The 26740-nt window shown below is 42.9% G+C and overlaps 2 protein-coding genes across 8 annotated transcripts in view; one reads left to right on the top strand and one right to left on the bottom strand.

Moving 5' to 3' along the window:
• Positions 1-6862, top strand: part of LOC140577539 (E3 ubiquitin-protein ligase MARCHF3-like) — a 31111-nt gene extending 24249 nt beyond the window's left edge. For 3 of the 4 annotated variants that reach the window (XM_072708630.1, XM_072708629.1, XM_072708631.1), the window contains 3 exons: positions 812-1013; positions 3102-3311; positions 3755-6862. In XM_072708630.1, the coding sequence (XP_072564731.1) occupies positions 812-1013; positions 3102-3311; positions 3755-3913 (571 nt within the window). In that variant the 3' untranslated portion in view covers positions 3914-6862. Of the gene's footprint in view, positions 1-811; positions 1014-3101 lie in introns of all 4 variants that reach the window. The other variant, XM_072708632.1, reaches the window with a different exon arrangement.
• A 569-nt stretch (positions 6863-7431) lies between these two features.
• Positions 7432-21416, bottom strand: LOC140587364 (lamin-B1-like). Of its 4 annotated transcripts, XM_072708626.1 has the most exons (12): positions 20649-21415; positions 14263-14419; positions 12928-13053; positions 10746-10916; positions 9963-10088; positions 9548-9768; positions 9392-9457; positions 8939-9164; positions 8668-8772; positions 8437-8556; positions 8227-8337; positions 7432-7940 (listed from the first exon to the last, which is right to left on the bottom strand). In XM_072708626.1, exons 1-12 carry the CDS (start codon positions 21008-21010, stop codon positions 7899-7901), a joined length of 1833 nt encoding a protein of 610 aa, XP_072564727.1. In that variant the 5' UTR covers positions 21011-21415; the 3' UTR covers positions 7432-7898. The 4 variants fall into 4 exon arrangements, with proteins under 4 accessions (XP_072564727.1, XP_072564729.1, XP_072564726.1 ...); XM_072708628.1 differs by lacking the exon at positions 9392-9457 and having other exon boundaries at positions 20649-21414; XM_072708625.1 differs by lacking the exon at positions 7432-7940 and having other exon boundaries at positions 7947-8337; positions 20649-21416.
• Positions 21417-26740: the final 5324 nt, after the last annotated feature.

The raw sequence follows: 26740 nt of genomic DNA on the forward strand, positions 1-26740 counted from the left end.
AGCTCCGCCTCCTTATGTCCAAATCGCACCTTGCCAGAGCACAGCTCCGCCTCCTTATGTCCAAATCGCACCTTGCCAGAGCACAGCTCCGCCTCCTTATGTCCAAATCGCACCTTGCCAGAGCACAGCTCCGCCTCCTTATGTCCAAATCGCACCTTGTCAGAGCGCAGCTCCGCCTCCTTATGTCCAAATCGCACCTTGCCAGAGCACAGCTCCGCGTCCTTATGTCCAAATCGCACCTTGCCAGAGCACAGCTCCGCGTCCTTATGTCCAAATCACACCTTGTCAGAGCGCAGCTCCGCCTCCTTATGTCCAAATCGCACCTTGCCAGAGCACAGCTCCGCGTCCTTATGTCCAAATCGCACCTTGCCAGAGCACAGCTCCGCGTCCTTATGTCCAAATCGCACCTTGCCAGAGCACAGCTCCGCGTCCTTATGTTCATTTTCATTAGTAGCTCTGATTTTTTCGAGTGGACAAGATATTCCTGCACGATGCCTTTCTGTCCCTTGTGTTTCATTTTGACTTGTTTCACTCACCGTACTGCTGCCATAACTTCACTATGCTCATTTTAATGCAAGTCTGCTAGAGATGTGTGAGAAGGAATTCTTGAATAACTTCGTATTTTAATGCAGTTTCACATGGACATGAATGAATAAGCAAAAATATTACTTCTTGATGCATTTTCAAGTTTCATTTATGTGATACGTAAAAAATGACATTTTTTGTCCATTTCAAAACATGTTTCCTCTCTCCGACTGCTTCGTTTTGCTTGGAATCTTTCATCCTTCACTCCCACCCCTGTCTCTTGCAGCCTAGCGGATAGGCCCATGTGCAGGATCTGCCACGAGGGCAGTGCCCAGGAGGAGCTGCTGTCCCCCTGTGAGTGCGCCGGCACCCTGGGCACCATCCACCGCAGCTGCCTGGAGCACTGGCTGTCCTCGTCCAGCTCCAGCTTCTGCGAGCTCTGCCACTTCCAGTTTAGCGTGAAGCGCAAATCGCGGCCTCTGCTGGAGGTGAGCACTGCCCTTCCCTACCCCCAGCTCACCTGTCCGCCTGGTGGCCAGTGGTAAAATAGCACACTGGAGAAGGATTCTCCATTAACGTTGCTGCAGCATCTCCCTAAACAGAGGACACCTTCCTGATTCAATGTCCAAATTCTCACCACAGCCCGGTTCCATTTCTGTAAGTATAGTGCCAGTCAAAAGTTTGGACACGACAAACTGCCTACAAAGGAGAGCGATAGTGTTGCATCACATGACCTGCCCACCTGACCTAAACACAGTAGTTAAGTATTTAAAATACTTCTTTGGTCAGTGCATAATTCCATATATGTTATTTTATAGTTTTTATGTCTTTATAATTATTCTAAAATGTAGAGAATAGTACAAAAACCTTTCTATGGGTAGGTGCGTCCACACGTTTGACTGGCGCTGTATAACCGAAGGCTGCCGCTGCCACAGTGCAGTCATTTCTTGTCCATATCTAGATGCGGCCGCACTCACAATGGATAAATAATGCACCGTAATTCCATAGCGTGCCATAGCATCCACTTTGAACTTTGATCTTCACAGCTCTGTGTGTACACAGAGATGGGGTCACATGAGCAGTGGACTTACTCAGCAGTGGAGTTACTACGGAACTACTGAAGGAACAAGTGATGAATAATATAAGTGAAATACTGATGATTAATTAACCGTGATTAATCTTTTAATTCAAGTAGACTATATTTGTTCAGGATTTGTTCATGATTTGTACTTCAGTAGTAACCGAGGTATTACTAAGTAATACCCTGTGTGGCCCCTCTGTACGGATCATGGTCCCTCTTATGCTCCACTGTGAACCGTGACCTTTGCAGGACTATCCGACAGCTGCGTTTTGAGGATCTGAAGATCCTGAGGGAAAACTGGTCATTTGTCAAAGGTGTCATTTTTAATTAACTGGGAGAAATGTTCTGCATTGGCTTTGCTGGTAATCAGCCTGTCTCTGTTCACTAGAAGGTTGCTCGGTGGCCTGGGAATCCATCCAGAGCATCCGCTTGATAAAGGAGAAACGGACACAGATATCCTCCGTGCATTAGGCCACAGAGGAGTAATTTGATTTATGAAAGCGCAGACAGGATCAGTCTCCCGACTAAACTTCCTGTCTCAGAGCTGCTTGCAGGCTTACTTTTACACCCAGTGCAGTGATACACTTTACTCTTAATCTGTTTATGTGCCATTTCCCAGGACATCAGTATCAGCCCAGAGTAGCGATACGATAACTCCCTTTATTCCACTGGCTTCTTATCAGATTAAATGCCAGGTTGGGGTTCTGGTGTCCGCCATCATTATTGTGGAACATATCGAGGCCTTCCTAAGAAAAACGCCCAAATGCATCAGCCATTATGATCACCCTTATATTTATTAAGAAGGCAGCCCCAGAATGGTTTTTAATTCAATTCTATTTTATTAGTATAGCGCATTTTCACAGCATTACATTGTCTGAAAGTGCTTTACATTATCCCTGGCCAAAGCCCCCAGTGAGTAAGCCAGAGGCGACAGTGGCAAGGAAAAACTCCCTAGAAGGAAGAAACCTTGGGAGGGACCAGACTCCAGCGGCCGGCAGAGCAAGTCAAATGAGCAGGATGACAAAGTCCTAATTAATCCAGTCCAAATTTTAAGATTTGAGTTTCAGTGTGGGGCAGGCTGACTGGTTGTCAGTCAGGATTGTGTTTTAGGATTGAAATGCTCAGAAGAGGAGCAGTAAGCCTGCTGTATGGCACTTGAATGAGTATCTGAAATCACAGGTGTGAATATACCACTGGTCCCCCTCCCCTTCCCAGACTGGCATTGATTGCTGTATTTCTTATTATCTAGAAACACATATGTATATAAGCCATTGTGTCCAGCCCCCCTGTTTCGCACTGTCATGTGTTTTGTACTTTAAGTCCTGTGAAAGCCCTCATCCTGTCACTGCCGGTTTCTATATTACACCTTGGTCCTGGGGGAAAAGCTATTTCCAGCCACTGTGTACCTGTATCTGCATGGCATGAAAATGAAGCCCACTAGCCTTGACTTGCCTCACCAAGCGAAAGCCCAACCTGTCCCCGACTTGCCCCGCAGTGGATTCGCAACCCGGGGCTGCAGCAGGAGAGGAGGACGCTCTTTGGCGACATGGTCTGCTTCCTGCTCATCACGCCCCTGGCCACCATCTCGGGTTGGCTTTGCCTGCGGGGGGCTGTGGACCACCTGCAATTCTCCAGCCGGCTGGAGGCCATGGGCCTCATCGCTCTCACCGTCGCTCTCTTTACCATTTACCTCTTCTGGACTCTGGTAGGTTCCTCAGATCACTTCACGTACCAAATTGAACCTCAAACCTGGATCCCCAAAGGCTGACTTTTGTAGGACTATGACTTCTTATTAATTATAGCCCTGTAACGCCTAAAATACCAGGTGACTTATTGTTAAAGATCATTTCTCCAACAAAGCCATTAAGAGCAGAGTTTGACTGTACCCCCTTAGGACTATGGATGGGCGGCCTTCCTCTATGGCAGTATTTTCCTAATCCAGTCCTCGAGGACCCCAGACAGTCCACATTTTTGCTCCCTCCCAATTCCCAATAAACCCATACCAGGCGAACAGTGATCTAGATTGGCTGGGAGCTGGGAGAGAGCAAAAATGTGGACTGACTGCAGCACCTCAAGAATTCGATTGGGCAACACTGCATCTATGGGATCGGAGGGCTACTCCTGAATCAATATTATTCTTTCCCCCAGGTGTCACTCAGGTATCACTGCCGGCTGTATAACGAATGGCGGCAAACCAATCAGAGAGTGGTGCTTGTGCTGCCCAGGTCACATGGTGAGGCCCTGACACAGCAGTCCCTGGTTGGCCCACCCCCAGTAAAGCGTCACTCCAAGGAATCACTCGTATGAGGTCCAGCTAAGGGGGGTGAATCCACTTTCAGCTATCATGGACGATGCAGGACGCTGACTTTTGTGAAATGGACTGTCCACAGCAGGACGTGTCAATCTGCATACGTATATGTCTGGAAGCATGAAGACTGTCTCTCCTGACTGGTGCACTGAGCACAGGACTCCGAATTCCCATGAGGCTGTAACGTGTGCAATTTGTAAAGTGACACAAATTGTCCTTCAGTGTTTGTGCTGTCAAAAGGGCTGCAGTGTCAGAGTTTACCAACTAAAGCCAAGATTTATGTGCATTTAAGACAGAAAAAAACACAATTTTCTATTGAATTTGTTTTTTTGTTTTAAATCAGATATTAACAACTCAATTTCCAAAGCTGAGACTAGGCAGAAATTTTTGTTAAAGAAATTCATGATCATTACAGCAGTTTTCTTAGCAGTTTTTTTCAGGCAGATGTGTGTGTGTATATATATATATATATATATATATATATATCCCCCCCCACATCAAACCAAATAAAACTAAACACAGGAAAACACAAAAAAACACCAACAACCCCCCCCCTCACACACACACACACATATGAGTCCAGGCTATATATATACACTCACCTAAAGGATTATTAGGAACACCATATTAATACGGTGTTTGACCCCCTTTCGCCTTCAGAACTGCCTTAATTCTACGTGGCATTGATTCAACAAGGTGCTGAAAGCATTCTTTAGAAATGTTGGCCCATATTGATAGGATAGCATCTTGCAGTTGATGGAGATTTGTTGGATGCACATCCAGGGCACGAAGCTCCCGTTCCACCACATCCCAAAGATGCTCTATTGGGTTGAGATCTGATGACTGTGGGGGCCATTTTAGTACAGTGAACTCATTGTCATGTTCAAGAAACCAATTTGAAATGATTCGAGCTTTGTGACATGGTGCATTATTCCTGCTGGAAGTAGCCATCAGAGGATGGGTACATGGTGGTCATAAAGGGATGGACATGGTCAGAAACAATGCTCAGGTAGGCCGTGGCATTTAAACGATGCCCAATTGGCACTAAGGGGCCTAAAGTGTGCCAAGAAAACATCCCCCACACCATTACACCACCACCACCAGCCTGCACAGTGGTAACAAGGCATGATGGATCCATGTTCTCATTCTGTTTACGCCAAATTCTGACTCTACCATTTGAATGTCTCAACAGAAATCGAGACTCATCAGACCAGGCAACATTTTTCCAGTCTTCAACTGTCCAATTTTGGTGAGCTCGTGCAAATTGTAGCCTCTTTTTCCTATTTGTAGTGGAGATGAGTGGTACCCGGTGGGGTCCTCTGCTGTTGTAGCCCATCCGCCTCAAGGTTGTGCGTGTTGTGGCTTCACAAATGCTTTGCTGCATACCTCAGTTGTAACGAGTGGTTATTTCAGTCAAAGTTGCTCTTCTATCAGCTTAAATCAGTCGGCCCATTCTCCTCTGACTTCTAGCATCAACAAGGCATTTTCGCCCACAGGACTGCCGCATACTGGATGTTTTTCCCTTTGCACACCATTCTTTGTAAACCCTTGAAATGGTTGTGCGTGAAAATCCCAGTAACTGAGCAGATTGTGAAATACTCAGACCGGCCCATCTGGCACCAACAACCATGCCACACTCAAAATTGCTTAAATCACCTTTCTTTCCCATTCTGACATTCAGTTTGGAGTTCAGGAGATTGTCTTGACCAGGACCACACCCCTAAATGCATTGAAGCAACTGCCATGTGATTGGTTGATTAGATAATTGCGTTAATGAGAAATTGAACAGGTGTTCCTAATAATCCTTTAGGTGAGTGTATATATATATATATATATAAAAAAAATCACGGTCTCCTCTATATTAATTTGGCTGAGTACACTAAATTAACACACATTACTGGCATAGGCCAACTAAAACCAATCTGCACATATTCATTATATGCATGGAGAGTAAACGTCCCAAGGTTGGATTGAGTTTATTGCCCCAAACCATGAATTAAAATTCATGTAATTTTAAGTGGAACGCTGTTTAAAAACAGATTAAAACACTTTAAAGCTGTAAATTTGACACTGGGGAGGGCATATCAGTTTTTCCAGCTAGAAATTTAACAAATGCCCGAAACAGCGTTGATCAGTTCCTTAACCTCGCAAAAAAAATACATTTTTTAGCCGTGTGATCTTCAAAGCTTGGCGGCGGCGTTTTAAGTGCCATAATGGAGAATACCTGCCCACAGAAACTCAGTATTTTATGAAACACTATTTGTTGCGGTGTGTTATGATTGGAGCTGTTTACTAGCCGCTCGACGGGCTAGTAAAATGTACTTGAATGTCATCGACATGTTTATTTTTAAAGACATAATGACGCGTCCACATCGTAAAGAAGCGACACTGGCACACTTACGGCTGATTTTAAGGAAACCTCCGTGAAAGTACGAAAGATTCATGCTGTGAATGCAGCGACATAAAGCCAAAAGGGCACCAACATCGCATTTTGAAAATACAGCACTAGACTTTCAGTGCGGACGTTTTGTTTCAATGTTTACACAATGAAGGATTGTATGCAGCAGCTTTCGTTTGCTATGTACGTGTTCTGGTTTGGATTTTGAACGAATCTGAGTTTCCCCTATTGTGTCTGTATTGATTAATTTCACACTTCTTTCTGTCAGCCTTGATCGTATGTCTGTAATCTATATCACTCTAGTGTTTCTTCTTTCGGCAAGGAGAATCGGAGTTGTCCTCGGGGTATTTTTGGAGGTGCTATCGATTTTTTTACCCTCAGTGGCAAATTTCTGATGATGCAGCTACCGTTTGGTTCATTAAGAAGAAAATTCTTATTTAGGGGTTAAATTCCCTAGTTGTACTTGGACCACAGAGCCGACTTTTTTGCAACACCTTCAGCTTTGCCCTGATGAGCTGCTTCTAAATGTACAATAAACCCTCTGGTCAAACCTCTGGTATCCTTCATACACTGTTGCATGGCACACATATATATATATATATGTTATACAACTAAACTAACTTGTAATCTTAATATCTAGTAGTAAGAAAAAATTAAGCTACCGCCTATGGGCTTTTAAAACCAAGTTCAGCACAAGTTCAACAGTAGGGTTTTCTAGTTCCCCTTTGAGACCCATTGTGCTCTATATCCTCAAACTCAAGTCACTGAATTCTGGGTGTGTTATCTGCATTCTTTTCCAGAATATTGTTTTCAATCATACAAGCAGTTTGTTCAGGAGTGTGCGTGTGTGCACACACACACACACACACGAGAACTGAAATCCAAGTATTTCATGTGGTCACTCATTTGTCATTACAGAAATATAGCAAACCCTCCACCCTTAAACATTAAATTATGATTGCCATGAGTTAAGACAGACTTAAGTTACTTTTTGATGCAATTTTAAATTATTCACAAGCGCCCCCTAATCAGACAGCAGATGCTGCCCCCTATCTAATAAAAGCAGTACCGCTTGGGTGTTTTTTTTTTTTTTTTTAAAGAAAATCATACAGGCTCAAACATGATTCCAAACTTTATTATTGTTTACATAAAAGCATAATCTACATTCCAACATATGCAATGTCCTCCCCATCTAAACTACTACATTTAATGGAAAAAAAATCACTTTCTATAAAGGCTTTAAAATACTATTTAAAAAAGTAGAGAAGTTGTTTAAAAAAAAAAAAAAAAAGGTCACAGCACCTGGAGGATAATTCTGCAAGCTGCCCTGCTTTTAAAGACCTGTCAGTTTCATTACCTAACCCTACAAAAACGTCCTCCATTAAAAACAAGATTTGGTTCATACAAAACAAGTCATGAGTGTTCTGCTTTCACAAAAATAAATGTATCAAAATGGTTTACAATCTGCAGTAAAAGATTCACACACGTTTGATAATATGAACTAAAACAGTAGAAAAAGATTAGTTCAGCTCCATTTGGGCTGGCAGCTGAAAGCACGCCGGGTGAGAGGAGCAGCGGCTGCTGGCTCACATGATGATGCAGCCTCTCTTAGTGGCACGGGGGTCTCCCTGGAAAAGACAGATACCCTGGTCAGATGGTCACCACAAACCGGTCAGTGATGTGCCAGCGATCCGGCAGATTCCCAGCTGAGTTTCAGAAAGACTCAAATGTCAAGGAGTCAATAACTGATATCATTTCCTGTGCATGAATCACGCAAACTCAGAAAGTATCTGAAATACGAATTTCACATATTACACTTTTGACCTTATTCCACCGTCCCACTGAGGTAAGGCTTCTTTACTCCACATCTCCGGTATGGAGGGAGAGAGAGGATGTGCACCCTGAGTTACTCACCTGCTGGTGAAAGAGGTCCTCCTCAATTACCTCAACTTCACCTTCATCTTCTTCATCCTCTCGTTCCTCCGGCACTGCAGTCTTGAAAATAGTGGTTCTGAAGGCCACTTCCTGTGAAGGGAGGGCATCACAAGACTATAACCAAGCACCAGGTGAAGGAACCCGGCCAAGCCTACAGCTCTCTGGCAGTGGAGCGGAGCCAAGCCGTACCTCGCCTTGGGGGCTCTTCAGAACCACCCGAACGTCCTGGCCAGTGCCCCAGGAGGTCTGGTTCTTCCAGATGAGGTCAGTGGGGGGGCTGGAGCTTACACCAGCATTAGAGGCCCAGATCTGATAAGACATGGAGGATAACATGGATGCCTCCACTACACAGGATAGAGATGCCAACATTTGTGTTGCCAATTGGTCCTTTCAAAAGCAAGGAGACGGTCGCTGACATACCGTGACTTTCTGTCCTGCCCTCAGGAGGTATTTAGGAGTGAACTTGTAGGTAGCTGAGGTATCTCCAATGGTTCTGGTTAATTCGTAACCTACCATTGGCTGGTCCTGCAAGGAAGGCGTCAGAACATTGAGGATAAATCACTCATGTTCCAAGGTACTGGGTAAGACCAGTGACAGTGATAAGGACGTTATCCGACTGCATCTGTGGAGGTGGGCGTGCAGAAAGGGGCAAAACAGAAACCTGTTTGGGCTAAGCATGTTTGGCGCTCACCTCCTCGGAGGTGTTGTGCAGCCGGATGAACTTCCCATCCACGTCCAGCTCGTCGATGCAAACGCTCCCTGTGGCGGAGGCGGAGTGAGCGATGCTGACGCTGCTGCTCGCCTCCGACTCCTCCACATCCACACGCTTGCGCTTCCCACGTGTGGTGCGCACACTGCGACTGGAGGAGGCGCGGGACACGGTGACACGGGACGACGGGCTGGGGGATAGCTTCAGCCTGGGGGGGGGGGGGGCCTTAGCAGTGAGCCACACACAGACAAGGCTGCTGCTATTATACATATAGGATGTTTTTGACACAATCCAGGAGTTACTCGACCTAAAAGCTTGAGGTATTGTTTACTTTCTCCACACCAGATGGTCCCTCAGATCTTTAACGCCGGGAATAAGCACTCGGTCTAGCTACCATTCCCATCCCGGGATTGTTAATCCCTTCCAGTAAAGTACCTTGCTGTAGGCCCTGCCTGGGACTTGCACCAGCACGTCTGCGCTACCTGCTTCCCTGTGCTACCCCTGCTTTTAAAGACATCGAGGGAAGTAAGAGACTGATGGTTCTGGGCCCGGCAGCAAGGGGGCCCTGGTGTTGGCGCACGTCCACATCACCTCTCCTCCTCGCCCTCCAGCAGCTTCCTGTAAGCATTGATCTCCATGTCCAGTGCCAGCTTGACATCCAGCAGCTCCTCATAGTCGTCCAGCTGCTGCTGCATTTTGGCGCGGATCTCGGCGATCTCACGCTCCTTCTCGGCCAGGGTGCGCCGACCTGCATCCCTCTCCTGAGCCAACGCCGTCTCCAGCTCATTAATACGGTCCTGCCAGCCACGAGCCTGCAGGGATGGGGAGATTGTGAATCGATGGGAACCTGGAACCTGACCCTAGCTCTTTACGGGGTAGCAACTCTCGACAACCAGCTGCATTAAAAGTATTGCAAGACTACTTCAAACTCTTGCACTTGCACAGATAAACAGAAGTGCAAATTTAGGCACTCCTGGTGACAGGCCACGCCTGGAAGAGCCCTCACCTCCTTCTGCAGGCTGGCCAGCTGGGCAGCAAGGCTCTCCACTCTCAGACGAGACTCCTTCAGCTCCTCCCGGGCCAGGCTGGCCGAAGAGCTGCTCATCTCAGACGACAGCCGTGTATTCTCGAGCTGAAAATTGCAAGTTAGGGTACCGTCAGTACAGATGAAGCGTCACCGTGCACTCCGGCGATGGACGATCAAAATGAGGAACTGGGCATGGCAAGAGCAGGCCGACGATCTTAGCAAACCGCAAAACAGGAAATCAGTCATTTCAGGATGCGACAGTCGAGTTGTTCTTCTCTGCTGCCAAGCTGCGAATGTACAGACCTTATGAAAGCGAACAGACAGGACGAGCATGTTTACATGCAAGCTCCATAGACTGAAATGCATACAGCTCCCAACCTGAAGGATACTCCCATTTCCCTTTACGAAAAGAACATTGTAGAGGCTATGCAAGTCAACACTGTTCCACTCAATCCATCCATCGTGCAGCTTGATTGCTTATGTCAGAACTTGTACCAGTTTACCTCAATGAAGCTTGCACAAAAGACCAGAATTTTCCAAGAATGCTACTTTATTATGATTGACTGAGCACTCCGACTTCCCTTATCAAAGTCATAAAAGATTTGATGTCTCAACAGAACCTTCTGCAGCTTGTGAACACCAGAAGGCTATCTTCAAATGAACTCGCAAACTGATTTCGCAGGTTTGCTGGACATGCCCATCTCTGTTTTACCTAGTGGGTGGCAACACATCTGGATGCATTCAACGTGCTGCGGGCCTCACCTTGGCATGGTAGGTCTGCTCCATCTCCTCCTTGTAGAGCTTCACCTGCTCATCATGCTGCTGCCGCATGTCGGTCAGGGCTTGCGCCAGTTTGAACTCGTACTCCATCTGCCTTCCTGAGTCCACCTCCACCAGACGGGTCTCGTGCCGCCGCCGTGTGTCCTTGATCTCCTGTCATGGGGATGTCATTAGGGCTGCAACTAACGATCATTTTGATAATCGATTAATCGAACCAATTCGATTTCCAGCATTTTTCAATAACCCAAGCTGTTTTTGTACAAATGTTGTTTCCAGCAACCCACATAAAAAATAAATGTATGCTACATTAAGAGTACAGAAAAATTAAATTTTTGTGTCTGCTGAATTAATGTAATGAAAAACAAAATCTTTTTTTTTTTTTTATAGAGTGCAACCAGCATGGTGCTTTAGATAATATATTCAGTACTCCAGTTTTTAATGTAAAAGCACAGACTACCGCTGCTGCTACTAAGAATATTATTAAATAATTCTCAAATGTTAATGTTGATACACATATGTGACGGGGGGAGAGAGCACGCGAAGGAGTGTGTCTGCATTTATTACGGACAAAGAAAGTAAACATTTATTACAGAGAAAAAGCCTTTTACGCATTTTACGCTAAAAATGCACCAGCTTGCGCTCTCGTGAAACGCCACAGACTTTAGTGACTGAATGGTGCAAATAAGACGATTGGTGAGGAAAAACCTGTGAACAGCAGGCGGCAAATTTAGTTTCAAAGCGTGTCTGGTTGTGTACAGTGATGAACTGTAAATAAGATAAGATAAGGCTATTTAGTTTGTTTAATAAAAGGACAAGATATAGACCTGTTCTATAGGAAAGGTAGCCTTAAACGACTTCTGTTGTGATCTGGCGCTATATATAAAATAAAATTAACTTGGGGCACCCCCCTAATGGAATGGTAAGGTAAACACTTTGTGGTACATGTAGCCACATTTGATAATAGCCGATTGTGTTGACATCTTTCCCAGACAACCACGACTTCACCTGTGTTCATGTGCACACGTGCGTGTGTGAAGGGGTGGGATGGGTAACGAGGTTGGCAGTAACGTCATTGGTTGCACTTGAAGTGAGAAGTTATCCAATCTGACAGTAAATGGCTCATTAGCAGGAATATTTTCCGAGTTGTGGTCTCGGCTGATCTCGAAATAAAATCCCAAGTTCATGACAAGAACGAGTACAAATACGGCTGATTCAAAGACAAGATCGAGACCTTGAGTACTACAACATTTGATATTACTATGAATTTCTATCATGAAGAAATGAAACAGTGGTGTAGTGGTAACAAGAAATTTAAGGTGGGTAAACTATATGCACAGCAATAAATAGGGAGGGTAACTATTCATATCCTTAACGTAAATGCTGTTTTGTAAATTTAAAAGGTGCATAAATGGCGTTTATGTGCATTTACCCTCCACTACACCATTGAATGAAGGATTTGCGTTAATTAATCCAAATAATTGCATAAAATAATCCAAAAACTCTATAACGTCACATAATACATCAGTATCTCTCCGACCTAATTACAGCTATCATCAAATACTACCATTTCTGGCAGAATTAAAACAAGACTCTGCTGTGTCCACCTCCGGTGCACTATCAGGTGCTAGAAAGGATGCGAGATGAATCAAACTAAACATCACCATCACCCCCCACAATGGCCTGGCAGCCAATATGCACCAGGAGCAAGACATTCGCTAAGAGTGCTATACGCTGCGTTTCCACCACGTATGATCACACATTGCTCTCCGACTGGAAACAGATTACTCATGCCCCACTAGCAGCAAGCTAATGACTGTTACAGCTGAAGTGTGGACTGTAAGCCATTCACCATGCTGATTCCTTATCTGGAGCTGCACTCCCAGCATCTTGCCCCATAAACACATCAGGGTAAAGTAAATGGCAATAACATGACCTCCTACCTCAGCAGTTCAGACACAAGTCACTCAGCAGTCAAAAGGGGAGCCCTCATAATGACTTCTCTGAGTTTCTTCGGGGATTTCCCATTAGTGCAAAAAATCATGAGCAATGAACATAAAACCTTCTGGTACTTCAGGATGGAAGACCTTTGTTCTCTGCCCAGTGTTACATTAACTTAACTACAAACGGCAAACGCTTGCTGAGGAAGCAAATGTGTGGGTCTTACCTCCTCAAACATATTCTTGCGGAATTCCAGCTCCTCTGTCAGGCTCTGGCAGCGGTTCTCCAGGTCCACCCGCAGCAGCGTCTCCTCGCCCAGTTGCTTCTTGGTCGAGGCCAGGCCGGCATCCAACTATGTAAGTACAGATATGTGATCAACACCAGGGACAGGACCTGCAAACGACTACCATCTGATGATGAGGTTAAGGAAAAGACTAGAGATGCACCGATCCGATATTCGATCGCCGCCGATCCAGACCTATTTGATGGATCGGATACCGGCCATGCGTGACCGATCCACATCCTATACTTACTTATTTAGATTTGGCAATCTCTAAAAAGACAGATTTAACAAGAAATAGGAGCTATTTGTACAATCAATTGCACGATGGCTCTTTCCCATTTTACATGTTTTTTTGAGGCGTTCAAATTTAAACGCCAACGCTGTCCCTCAGTCTTTGTTGCTACTCAGTGGGTGTGAGTACAGTAACTTCCGCCTGCTGTAACATCATGCGCATACACTCCTCGTACTGCGAAGGGTAAGATAAGGCATGACGGACGAGGAGTATTTTACGCTTTTAACAGAAACCAGTAGTACAGTGATTTGCAATCTTTGTAAAATAAAGTTTTGAGAGGTGGGAATAGCGTTTAATGGACAATCCCACTTAAAGCGCAAGCAACTGTGCGAGACAAAAAAAAAGCAATGTATGATTTGGGAGTCGCTAACTTGGACTGTTTTGCAAATTAGCTGCAGCTTGTGATACAAGAGGGGCTGCCATCACAACAAAGTGTAACTGAGCTGACACCAATGGGAGAAAAATTGTGTAAAAATTATAAGCATTCGCCACTTGTGTATACTTGCTTTGAAGATACTCATATTGAACTGCAAAAACAGGAGAAACAGTACGTTATGCATGTTTGTAGTATGCTAATTAAATATTTTGTCATACATTTTTTGCCATCTATATTTACTAGCTTAAAAAAATTATATATAAAGTATAAGAAAGTAAAAACAGCTCTTGTATCGGAATCTGGATCGGTATTGGCAGTTGTCTATCGGAATCAGATCTGAAAACATGTGGATCGTCCATCCCTAGAAAAGACATATTAAAGTCACCCGATAATCTAAGTGGAATGTACTCATGGTTAATACTTCTGTAGCATTTTTTGTGAACCCTGCTCATTTTTCCAACAACGGCCTGCAAAATAAACTACTGGCCACAGCACCCTCTACTGGAGACAGAATATGCTTTTCAAATAATGAAATTAGGAAAATGATCTTAAATGAAGTTAAACCCATAGTTGAAAAGAAAAACACTGGATGTATGAGCAAAGCACCTACCTCAAGGAGCTGCTCTTGGGCTTCGGCCAGGCTGTTCTCCAGGGCCTTCTTCTCAGACAGTGCAGTGGCCAGGACAGCCTCCTTGGAGTTGAGCGTGGCCTCCAGCTCCTTTAGCCGGGCCTGGGAGTTGGCCAGGTCAGCATCCCTTTTGGCATAGCTGTTCATATAGAACAGTTCGATATAAAATGCTGGAGAGGTTCAGTGGAAGTAAGGAACAGGAAAACCAAATGCCTTAAGTTTAATAGGGGTAAAGGAATCCTCATTAGTTCCCTGAAAGTATTAATCCATTCAAGATATCTACAAAAGTGCTTACAATTCAGTTTAATTATTCATTCTCATTGACTTTTTAAACGCAAAGATACAATCTGGAGATGAACAGAATAATAAGCTGTCCCTATTAGCTATAAAAACACTCAAAGCATCACTGACCACCACCAAGATGAAAACAAATTACCACAACAGGACACAATGTGGCCCAATAAACCAACTATGACAAGACAACAACACACTCGGCCCAGATGATATCAGCAGGACCATAAACATATCCTATCCTGAATGATGTAGCAAAAAAAAAAAACCCTTCAAATTTAGTTAGATTTACATAACTATGAAGTTGACAATACAGTGACACACAAACATGTGGCAGTTTGTGACCCAGCAGGTCAGGATGCTGTGCCTGTGTTCAGAATGTCACCACCCCAGAGTTGACAGAGTGACGTCACCATTGGCCCCTTGAGCAAGACCCTTAACGCCCAATTGCTCCAGGAATTGGCTGACCCGCCCTTCTTTGGATAAACTTGTCTGCTAAATAAATGTAAACGTAATCAAACCGACTGCAATAATGCATGATTCTGGTTATGGAACCAGGCACGAATATTCAGGAGTAGCAGTTTGTGGGGAAAAAAATTAATTCAACGGACAAGCAAGTCTTCCAAGTTAAATTATTGTAGACTGAAACCAGAAAGACGCCGCCAGCGAAATATTCAGCAATATAGATGATCGAGACCATGACATGTTTTGGAGGGAAGAATCTGCCTTAAAGTAATGAAGATTCATTTCCTGCCTGTCAGTCCACATCCTTCGGAGGGATTTGTGGTTTTGTACAAATCTCTGATCTAGTCAATGGATTCATTTTGGGATTCACCACAGTTAAACAACAGTTATAATGCTTATTAGCAAATGATTATCATCTACCCCTCGGATATAATGTCTGTCTGAAAGAAGTAACTCTGTGTGCCCCTACTTTGGGGGGGGGGGGGGGGTGGTCGAGATAACTCCCTAGCCTACAAACATGGGTGGGAGGAGTTTAACAGGGCAAAGGCAGTACAGGAATGGAAGAAAAACCTCAAGAATCCACATGGTTTGCACCCAAACACGGCTGTAATGGTGCGTTCGTTTTTCTCTCGGAACTCACAAATTCCGAGTTCAGTGACATCACGTCCGACAATCTCCCGTCCGAGCTACCACATCCCTGAACAAACATGGCTGCCTCCATGAACATGCTGCTTCGTGTTGTTGCTTTATATTTTAGTTTTGGAGTGAGATTATTTTTTCCGAGAGACAAACACACAAGAAACACGAACCAGTCAAATCACATTAAAAGCTTTATAAAATATTTTAGTACATTCATAGCGATATTCTTTTTTCGAGAGGCAAACAAACTACAAACAAACCAAAGACACTAACAAGTCTGGTAACAAATCTGATATTGCATGATAGGATACTGTTTACAGTCATAATATGGTATTCTCTAAACCGAACACGTGCAATTACATTTATAAGTATTAATACGCTTAAAATAAACATTTTTAAAGATTTATAAAATAGAATTACTGTTGAGTGTGTAAGCCGCCATGTTGAAACTACATCACAGGGGAAACTCAGACAAGAAAATTCTGTCCGACATCAATGCCATAAAAGAGGCGTGTTTCCAACAGGAAGTGACGTTTTTCGTGATGTTTCGTGACGTTTTCATCAGAGTTCCGACTCGGAGAGAAATAATCGAACGCACCATAAGACACACAACGGAACACATTCTTGTCAAAATTAACTGAAATACTTCACAGGCTGCCTCGAGTCATTTGGGTTGGAATTAATTGACAGCTGGACAGAAACTATTCTGCTAGGCAAAAACTAACCTGAAAGATAACTAGATTTACAATTTGTTTTCTTGGCAAACAATTTTACCCAAAGTGGCATACTTTTTTGAGAAAGCAGGATCAGACGATCCTTGGAGCAATTGGAGGGTGAAGGATATTGCTCAGGGCCGAACAGTGAAACCACTCTGCTGGAACTGGCGAGCTTCCAATCACAAGCACGGCATCAGAACCTGCTGAGCCACACACTGCCCCCAATTACCCTGATATTAAGGTGGAGGTGGTGGTGAGGCCAGAGGAGTTAGCCACAGTTTATGTAGCTCATTTTTAAAAATAAATCTTTCAAAAATCAATGCTTGTCGGGAAAAAACAGAGTTTAAGATTTTAACTATACAATAAGGAACAGTGTGTCTAAATGGAATGTTATAAGAACACAAAAGGACATTTTGTTCAAGGAGCAGACTGGACATATGGCGTGGGGAGGAGGTTGACATCCACCAACATCACACAGCTGCTCAATCACTCACACCAGGAATCAAAATCTCTTTATGCCACAAAGCCAACTATAGCCTACAGCATCTGACCATGCAAGCCAACTGTCCAGTTCTGAGAACACCTCCTAGGATGTCAAACAAGGTCTTAAAAGGATTTACACTAAGAAAAGGGGAAGGAAGAAAAAAAAAAGAGAGCTAAGTTCTACACTCCAGTCACTAAAAGCTGCACATCTACAACCTTCTCATTCATAAATGCTTGCTATAGCCAACTGTTTGCATATGTGCATGTGAAATATCTGCCTCTTCACTCCACAAACAAGCATGCATTCCCTTCCCTGAGGTATAACGAGCACAGAGACGACATCATGCCGCATGACATGCTTACAGCTGACAGCAAGCCTCTGAAACACACTTTGCTGGGCTGAGTGAATATGATTCAACTGGTGTTTCAGAGACAATAACAAACAGCCAGTGTGATTCAAGCCCCAACATGCAGCCATATTTCAATTTAGAAAAATCATAAAATTTGTGTGAGAATTTAGCATTTCCTGACGAATAAATTCTTTGCAGTTCAGCTTTGAAATGCTTTCTTAAATTTTTTTTTTTTTTAAAGTTCTACAGTATATTCCAAAGGAACTCATAAGTTCAGTGGTACCCTCCACCCCACAAAAAAAAAAATCTGCCATATATTAATCTACAGACAGGTGTAACAACCATACTTGCTGCTTCTGTCAGTCAAATGGCTGTTCACAAGGTCTCATTCAGCCAGTGTTACTGGTTAAAAGTGCCGTTGTTTCTGGAAAGCACATGAATTCACATGCTACCACAAACGCTGAGCTCTTTCTCATGCGTGTGGAAGCAAATGTTACATGTTGAGTCACCATAACATTTCACAAATGCTTTCTTATTCTAAAAACATTTTAGGTTTGCAGGATGACAGGTGACACAGACAGACAAGGCAGAAACCAATAAACACAGCTGTGTAAGGATGTACTGGCTTACACATGCATACGCCTCGTAAGCTTATCCTTGGTAAAAGTAAAGACCTTACCCACAACTGGGAACATGATATGAAAGAGAATGCCAATACAATGGTACCTCAGTTCTCGAACTCATAACTCGAATTTCTTAAAAGTCGAACCAACCAGTTCGAAAAAAAATTACCTAGAACTCGATCTAAATCTCAGAAGTCAAACCGTGAACGCAGACCTAAGATAACTTGTACGTGCGGGGAAATGAGTCACACGGCATGTCTCTCAGCGGAAACAAAGGGTAATGCTTCAGTCTTAGCCTCGCATTTGCTGTAATAGCATCGTGCATGTTCACACTAGCTGAATACATATATTGACAGTAAAAATACATTTAGACAATGATACAGTAACAGTAATTATTATTCTATAATAAAATACATTTAAAAATGAAGATTTCTTAATTATTTTAATATTAATAATAAACCATTAATAAGTTTAATCATAATAATATTGTCGTGCCCAGCGGGGACGGAACGGAGACAAAGGCGCCGACGTCAGGGTATCGGGGTTTAATTACAGGTAAGGCAGGCAAAACGCAGATAGACAATACAATGACCAGACTGGGGAAACAAACTGAAACGCGGAATAAATACAGAGGACTAATGACAACAACCAGAAACAGCTGATCACACGGGGATTCCATATGGGGTTAACAAGGGGGCGTGGCACACAGAAGGAGCGGACAATCGGGGCAGGACACATTGTTTGGATACATTTATTTTCTTAATTTACAAATTACTGTTTTGATAAATGTGCTTAGATGTGTTTAGCACAGTATATGCTCTTCTTGTTTTATCCGGTTCATTTTGTGTTTAAATGGTAAAAAAAAAAAAAAAAAAAAAAAAAAAAAAAAAAAAAAAAAACCTATTTTGTGTAATTTTTGGGGACCGGGAACCAATTAATTGGTTTTCCATTATTTCTTATGGGGAAAATTCGATCAGAACTCAAACTTTTTAGGATTCGATCCGGAGTTCTGAACGGATTAAGTTCGAGTTCTGAGGTACCACTGTATATGACTAGTCACATTCATTTAGTTTTGGGGGCTTTCCACCCTATTGGTATCCAACAAAGTCCATTATGACTCCAGTGTCCCACTCGCCTGGCCATATATCATGGGTCCTCTGGTATTTCCTGGCTGAGCTCTTGAAGACGAAGTTTCTTTGCACCAAGTCTGTCATCCACCACAATACTGGCCCATCTGTTTCCTCTATAAACACTATACTGCCCTACATAGGCGAAACACAGCAACTACACTGAAACTGGGGAAAAAAAGGCTTCAAAGTTCTTTAACTGTCTGCCCTGTAGACAAGATATGTTGTCAAGAGAGAAAACAAAGCCTAAGAGACACAATTTTAGTCATAATTTCATTTTAATAAAATATGTATTTTATGTATATTATGGCATTTTGCCTTTGTATGGCAGCACACAGCCATGAAGATTTAACAAGCACCATCAATACAGCTACTTCTGACAGTCTGTATTTTTAGTGCTGGGTGCAATTCTAGCATCTAAAAATAGAGTCATTTCACAACCGACCTGCTCCAGTCAGACCCACTACTTTTTACTTAGAATGTAGTCTTGTATTGGCAAGGAGTTCAGTTGCAGTGAGCAATGACTGCACATGCATGTTTTCTGCAAAATAAGATGCAAATACCTAAAATTAGATGCCATTAGATGCTAAGAACAGACCAGGTAATTTGTTATTTAACTGTATTATGAAAGACTTTTCTTATGGGAGAGTGGGAATGCAGAATATATGACGTATTTCTAGAAGCAATAAATGAGATCAACACTCAGATTGACAAAACATAAAGTAAGTTTAAATGTAAGCAAATGGGTGACTGCAATATGTTATATAAGCACAAAAGAAACGGAATTCAAACCAAAGTTGAATGATGGGTCATCAAAGCAGAAGGCGAAAACGGTTCACCATACAGAAAAGCATGAAAAACGTGAAGATTTTATTTACAAAGCCATTTTAAGACCAAAAGCTTATCTTACACGTATGGGGATGCAGAGGAAAAGATTTAAAGGAGTCACCAAATTCGTACTGAATGACCAGATTCATATTACGAGTTAGAAAGCCAGGCAATTCTATAACTTGCATTTTATTCTTACAGTTACATTCTCAAAAATACTATGAGATATATCGTTTTTCAAGACTTTCCAAATAGGCAGAAAACCGACTCTTATGTGCAACAACCACAAAACAGTAACTTAGAACAAAAGAAAAAAACTACTTAAAATAAAAGCAAAGCACGTGTTCAAAGCAAATGGAATCACACCATGCCTAGATAGGAAACAAAACTTAAAAAGCCTCGAATCAATAACACAGCCAGATAAACTCCTACATTTGCAATGCAATATGGGTAAAAAAAATACGCTGTGTTGCATAACTCCACTGAAAGCAAATGAATTAAGGTAGGCGCTCCTCCCCTTCACTATCTAAAAGGTGTGGCACTTGGAGAACTGGAAAACCGATCTAAGTTGTCTTTAAACCAGCTTACGGCAGAAAAAACCTGAAAACAAACCTAAAATGATCTTCAAAATTACACCGTTTAATTATTCATTATCTGGTTATTTAAAAATTCAAACACCAATTTAGGAAAAACAAGCACCAAGTAACTGCAAATCCTACGTTTGAAACCCTCTCTTTGGCAATGTTAAAGATCATATTACCCTGAGAGACTTATACATACATAACTTACAATAAACCGCTGGGACGGACTTATTCAGCAAAACAGCGGTCCAGCATTGCGACCTACTTGTGCAGCAGCTGCTCGTGCTCGGTCCTGAGCTTCCCCAGCTCGATCTGCAGCCGTGCTCGCTCCTTGGCGGTGTCGTCCAGGGACCTCCTAGTGTCGGCTAGCTCCGTCTCGTACAGTGATTTCAGACCAGACAACTCCCGGCTCCGCACTTCTTCCTTCTCGGTTATCTGCAGGTGAAGCACGCTGTTCTCCGACTCCAAGCTGCGCACTTTGTCGATGTAGACGGCCAGGCGGTCGTTCAGGTTGCTCAGCTCTTCCTTCTCCTGCAGCCGGGATATCCTGGTGGGGCTAAGCGGGGTGCTAACGGTGGAGCGGGTGCTTATTCTTTGCCCGGCCGGGGTCGAAGTTGCGGTCGCCATTGTAATAAAAAAATGCAGTAGCAAATTATCTAGGCCAATATATTTTTTTTCCTGGGAAAAGGCCTATATAAATTCCACACTGAATCTTCTACAAAAATAGTGTTTTTTCTGTAACGAATTAAGACGAGAATAACATAAGCCAACAGAGAGGTCTGCTTAAAAAATGTGTATTCAGCTAAGCTACTTCGTCGTAAATTGGAGATTTAGCTACGCCGGTGCTAAGAAGGGAAAAAAGCACCTTTTCGAAAAACACACCGCTAATTTAAACAGACACAGGCCAGTTAAAATGCTAAGAAAAAAACTAAGGGGAAGAGGAAGAAAGAAAAAAAACCGTAAAGCTCATGAAAGCGTCTATCACTTTGTCTTCCAACCGAATGAAAGAAAGGGCTTGACTAACATGGCCGCTCGCGCAGCGTAACGGCGACGCGCCGCCACTGACCAATGGCAGACCGCGCCGGGCCGCATCCTCAAGGCTCAGGACAAAATTCAAAATAGGGGGAACGCGCTGCGGGTAAGCCCCCGTCGCACGTGCGGTTTGTCAAAAGCTGTGATTTTTTTCCCGGGCTATGCGGGTCTCGATTTGCACGACTAATGTCCGCCTTACTTTTCCACCTTGAATTTAATACAATATAGAACTTGACTCATGTGTCCGTGAAGGGAAATTTTATGTCCAGTTACACAGAAGTATGGAAGCGCATTGCGTCCATAAAAGAAAAAATAAACTCCTCATCTAATGGTTATGACTTAATATCTCGTAAGAAAGAGATTGTAATGTCATTACGAGATATGGTATCTATTTTTTCCTTTATGAGTGCAATGCGCTTCCATACAGAAGGAGTAAATACAACAAAGGATCATTTAGGTAGGAATACGGCGAAGGATAACATAAGGAAAAGCAGGCAATAAATATGTAAAGAGAACTGTGTTTAAAAATAGATTAACTGTGCAGAGAATGTACCGCTATTTCAGATACGCTGCGAATGGCAGTTGTATAAATGGCATAAGTTCAAAGTCCGTTCATAACTCAAGTGCTTTTAGAAGAGTCAGTGGGTAAGAATGCATCTGAAGCGCGCAGTTTTGCATTTGGGTGATTAGTCTGCGACAGAATGTGCTCTTCAGGCTACAGAGAGATCAGTTTGATTCCAAGCATTTTCATATTAATTAAGGTGAAGGAATATTTATAAAAAACAATGCATCCCCCAGAACCTGGTAAACGTAGTAAGACTACGTTTCCTGGTGTTATAAAGTTTGTTTTGAATTCGTCAAGGAATAAATCACAAAAAAACAAAGGCTTAGACTTACCAATTAACTATTAACTAAAAATGTGGATCAAGAAAACACAAAATCTTTTGTTTTGGTGATACCAAGATGGCAAACTTGTTGTGTAGGGAAGAATTAAGTTTGACATTACTGTGATGAGACCTGAGCTTGGATCACAAGTTTCATCCATCCATTTCCAGAAACCATTTATCCTATTCAGGGCCATGGGGGATCCAGAGCATATCCCAGAGGGTACAGACACATTCAGGGAACAATGCAGGATAGGGCACTGACCCATTACAGGGCAAACTCACCATGTGGTGACTCCAATTAGACTCAGCATGTTTTCAGAGTGTGGGGGGAAAAAGAAGTACCCAGAAAAAGCCTCATGACAACACAAGGAGAACATGCAAACTTCACACACATGGAGCCATGGCACAGACTCAAACCCTGGTCCCCAAGGTGTGAGGCAACAGGGCTAACTACTGCACCACCATGCCACCCCAATCATGAGTACCCTCTGAGCTAAATGTTTCTACAATAAAGGGCAAATAGATGACAACCAGTGAACACCACTTAATTCTCAATGAGCCACCTCAGTTTCAACTATACTGAATAAAAGTTTTTATCTGTGTCACTCGCAAATTAATAATATTCATCGAAGTGAGAGGTGTATGCACTTGTGGGACCTAGACAAAAAGGTTTTAATTTCCTGGAGTTAACCAGTATATTTAGGTATGAAATCACTTGATTAAATGTTAATGAACAAATTACCACAGTTTTGCAGAGGTGAGGAAGTGAATAAATGTGAGAATGTTGTGATTAAAATGCAACTACAGATTGTAGGAATATTTGCTATTTAATTGACATGATCTTTTACTCAGGATTTGTTTCATTGATGAATTATCTGTTTGTATTTCCATCCATCCATCTTCTAGAACAGCTTGTGCAGTACTGCTTCAGAGTGTCGATGCTGGGAAGTACTGAGGACACCCTGGACAGGATGCCAGGGCACACATGAAGGGGAATTTAGTAACTGCAGCAGGAAATGCACACAAACACAGGAAAAGCATGCAATTTGGGTAATAAAATCACTGGATGGGAATTAACCCCCACCAAATCCTGATTGTGCGAGGCCACAGTTCTCCCCAAATTATGGTCTTCAAATATATGTGACCTGTAATAAATGTAAACATATGGGAATTAAAAATATTTTAAAAACTCATTATTACATTATAATCTTTGGTTTATATCTATTCTGTTTAATTACTGAGACTTTCTGGACATGTCAGGGGTGGTATTGTGGGTATTTGAATTAGGTGAATGTGACATTTCTCTCCTCTGGTCAGTTTTATAATGGGAAGATTGTATATAAACACACACACACACACATATATATTTATTTATTTATAACGGGGTGGCACAGCGCCGCAGTGGTTGGCACTGCGGCCTCACATCTCTGGGATCTGGGTTTGAATTAAATTCCCCGTAGGTGTGCACGTGTGAGTGATTGGTGTGTGAGTTTGCCTTGTAACGGGTCGGCCCCCCATCCTGGGCTGTTCCCTGCTGTGCGCCTGTAGCCTCCAGGATAGGCTCTGGACCCCCTGCGACCCTGAATAGGATAAGTGATTACAGAAAATGGGTGGATGGATGGATGGATATCCATATATATATATATGCCAATGAGGCACCATGCTGTCACCTCACACCTCCTGGGTTAATGGTTCATAAATAGTCCCAGCCCTATATGATTCAAGATTCTGGAAAAAGACCAGTTCATTCCGGTTTCCTCCAGGCATTAGTATATCTGTCTCATGCCAAAAAAATATATATTAATAAATATGATGCCAGTATGTGGTTCAGTAGGTTGCAATGCTGTGTTTGTGATCAGAAGGTGACTAGGTCATATCCAAGGGTCATATCCAAGGGTCATATCCAAGGGTCATATCCAGAGTGATTTCACTGCAGGGCCCCTGAGTGAGGCCCTTAACCCCCAGTCACTCCAGGGACTGTCTGAAAAACAGACGTCACTTTGGGTAAAAGTGTCTGCTAAATGAATAAAATGTGAATATGGTTCATCCAAATGTAATCCAATGTCACTCATCATACTAATATAACTCATGTCACCAGTGAAAATAAGGATGCATTGTTTGCCTAAAAATACAGCCATCGAATCCAGTTATGACAGTGTGTTGACGTGCTGGTCACAAACAACAGGGCTGCAGGAGGGTAGATGCATATGTCGCCGCACTTTTCTTGCTAACCGCATTATTATAGTGCTTTATTTAAAACTGCTGGGAGTGAACGAGACACGGGAGGTTTGTAATCATGCCATGTTGCTGCATTTTTCCACGTAGTTTTTGGAGAAGCAGTGGGCAAATTATAGCTGTTATTACACAGTAGTTGGCCCCGTGCCTGCTTCCCAGATCTATGAAAACAAAAGAAAATTAGGCTAATCAACCACCTGCAGAAAAAAATAAGCGAAAAGAAAAGAAGGAAAATAATTTCATGATCCATGCGGCGTCAAACATCTGTTCACAACAGTATAAAATAATATACAGAACAGACAACAAAACAGAAGGAATTCAGAGAACTGAGCCCAGACTCACTTGTGGTTACGGTACCAACATTCCACATTCTTTGAATTCTTCAGCTGCTCTGACCTGATGAACAGCTCAAAGAACATACGCATCACAAGAGCTAAAGTTATGAAACTGACCATGCAATTTTATCAGCAACTCTTTCTGCAAAGCAGGTTAATGCACAATACAATCGTCGTCCCCCACACTTTGGGTTTTCAATTTGAATTGTTCAAAATAAACTCTTGTGTTTGCCAATACATGTACATGTCATTGATACTGGGACGAGATATGGCACAATAGTCGAAAGAAATGCTGTGTTACCGTCTTAACATAAGAGAATTTACAATACGCTACATTGACTACAAAGGACTAATCCTGGGTGGAAGGGGGATACATTAGACTTAATATATTTTACAGTCATGTGAAAAAGAAAGTGCACCCCCTCTTAAATTCTAAGGTTTTCGTATCAGGACTTAATAAAAAAATCATCTGGTCCTTTGCAGGTCTTAAAATGAGGTAAATACAACCTCAGACAAACAACGACACATGACATATTACATCCTGTCAATATTTATTTGAAAAACTAAGTCAAAATGCAAAGGTGGTGTGTGAAAAATTATGTGCCTTTACTGCTTCCATAGGAATTAAGAGGGTAAGTAGCAACCAGGGATCTGCTAATCAAATGCACTTCATTAATTGATCATCAGCAAGTGTGACCAGCTCTATAACAGCAGACGTTTTGGCAGTTTGCTGGTCTGGAGCAATCAGGTGTGTGTTACCACAATGCCAAGGAGGAAAGACTTCAGCAATGATCTTAGAGAAGCAATTGTCGCTGCCCATCAATCTGGGAAGGATTATAAGGCCATTTCCAGACTATTTGAAGTCCATCATTCTACAGTGTAAAAGATTATTCACAAGTAAAAAATATTCGAGACAGTTGCCAGTCTTCCCAGGAGAGGACGTCCCAGCAAATTCACCCTAAGGTCAGAACACGCAATGCTCAGAAAACCTACAAAAAAAATCCAAGAGCTACATCTCAGATTCTACAGACCTCAGTTAGCATATTAAATATTAGAGTTCATGATTGTACATTTACAAAAATACTGAACAAGTATGGCTTGTTTGGAAGGGTTGCCAGGAGAAAGCCTCTTCCCTCAGAAAAGAACACGGCAGCATGGTTTAGGTTTACAAAGTTGCATCTGAACAAACCACAAGACTTCTGGAACAATGTCCTTTGGATAGATGAGACTAAAGTGGAGATGTTTGGCCATAATGCACAGTGCCATGTTTGGCGAGAAACAAACACAACATATCAGCACAAACACATAATACCAACTGTCAAGCGCAGTGGCAGAGGGGTGATGATTTGGGCTTGTTTTGCAGCCACAGGACCTGGGCACCTTGCAGTCATTGAATCGACCATGAACTCCTCTGCATACCAATGTACTGTAGAGACAAATGTGAGGCCATCTGTCCGACAGCTAAACCTTGCCATATGCAGGCCTGGGGTGTGGCAAGGGGTGACTGTGGCCGTCCTAGACTGAAACCTGGCCATCCCATTGGCCAATCCCGTCGTATTTGCATTTTTGTGGCATTTTTTTCTTGCCCAGGATTACATTTCTTTTAGAGGCGGAACTTTTCTCTACTGCTGCAAGACACCTGGAAACTGTTGCCTACTGTCAGGGTCAGCCCCTGCTGTGGTCCTTCCGTGTCCCTTCCCTGTTTGACCAGCAGGTGTTGCTGGTCATCCCATTCTTTGTGTTAGTCTTTGTTCTCCCCTGTTACCTGTATGGTCTTGTGGCTCAATGGGTTGAGCATGTGGTTGTCTGTGTATCCTTCTGTCCTGTGTTTGAATCCCGCCACCTCTGTTTTTGTATTTTGCTCTCCA

Source organism: Paramormyrops kingsleyae, unplaced genomic scaffold (genome assembly GCF_048594095.1).
Source record: "Paramormyrops kingsleyae isolate MSU_618 unplaced genomic scaffold, PKINGS_0.4 ups187, whole genome shotgun sequence".
NCBI classification, from domain to species: domain Eukaryota; kingdom Metazoa; phylum Chordata; class Actinopteri; order Osteoglossiformes; family Mormyridae; genus Paramormyrops; species Paramormyrops kingsleyae.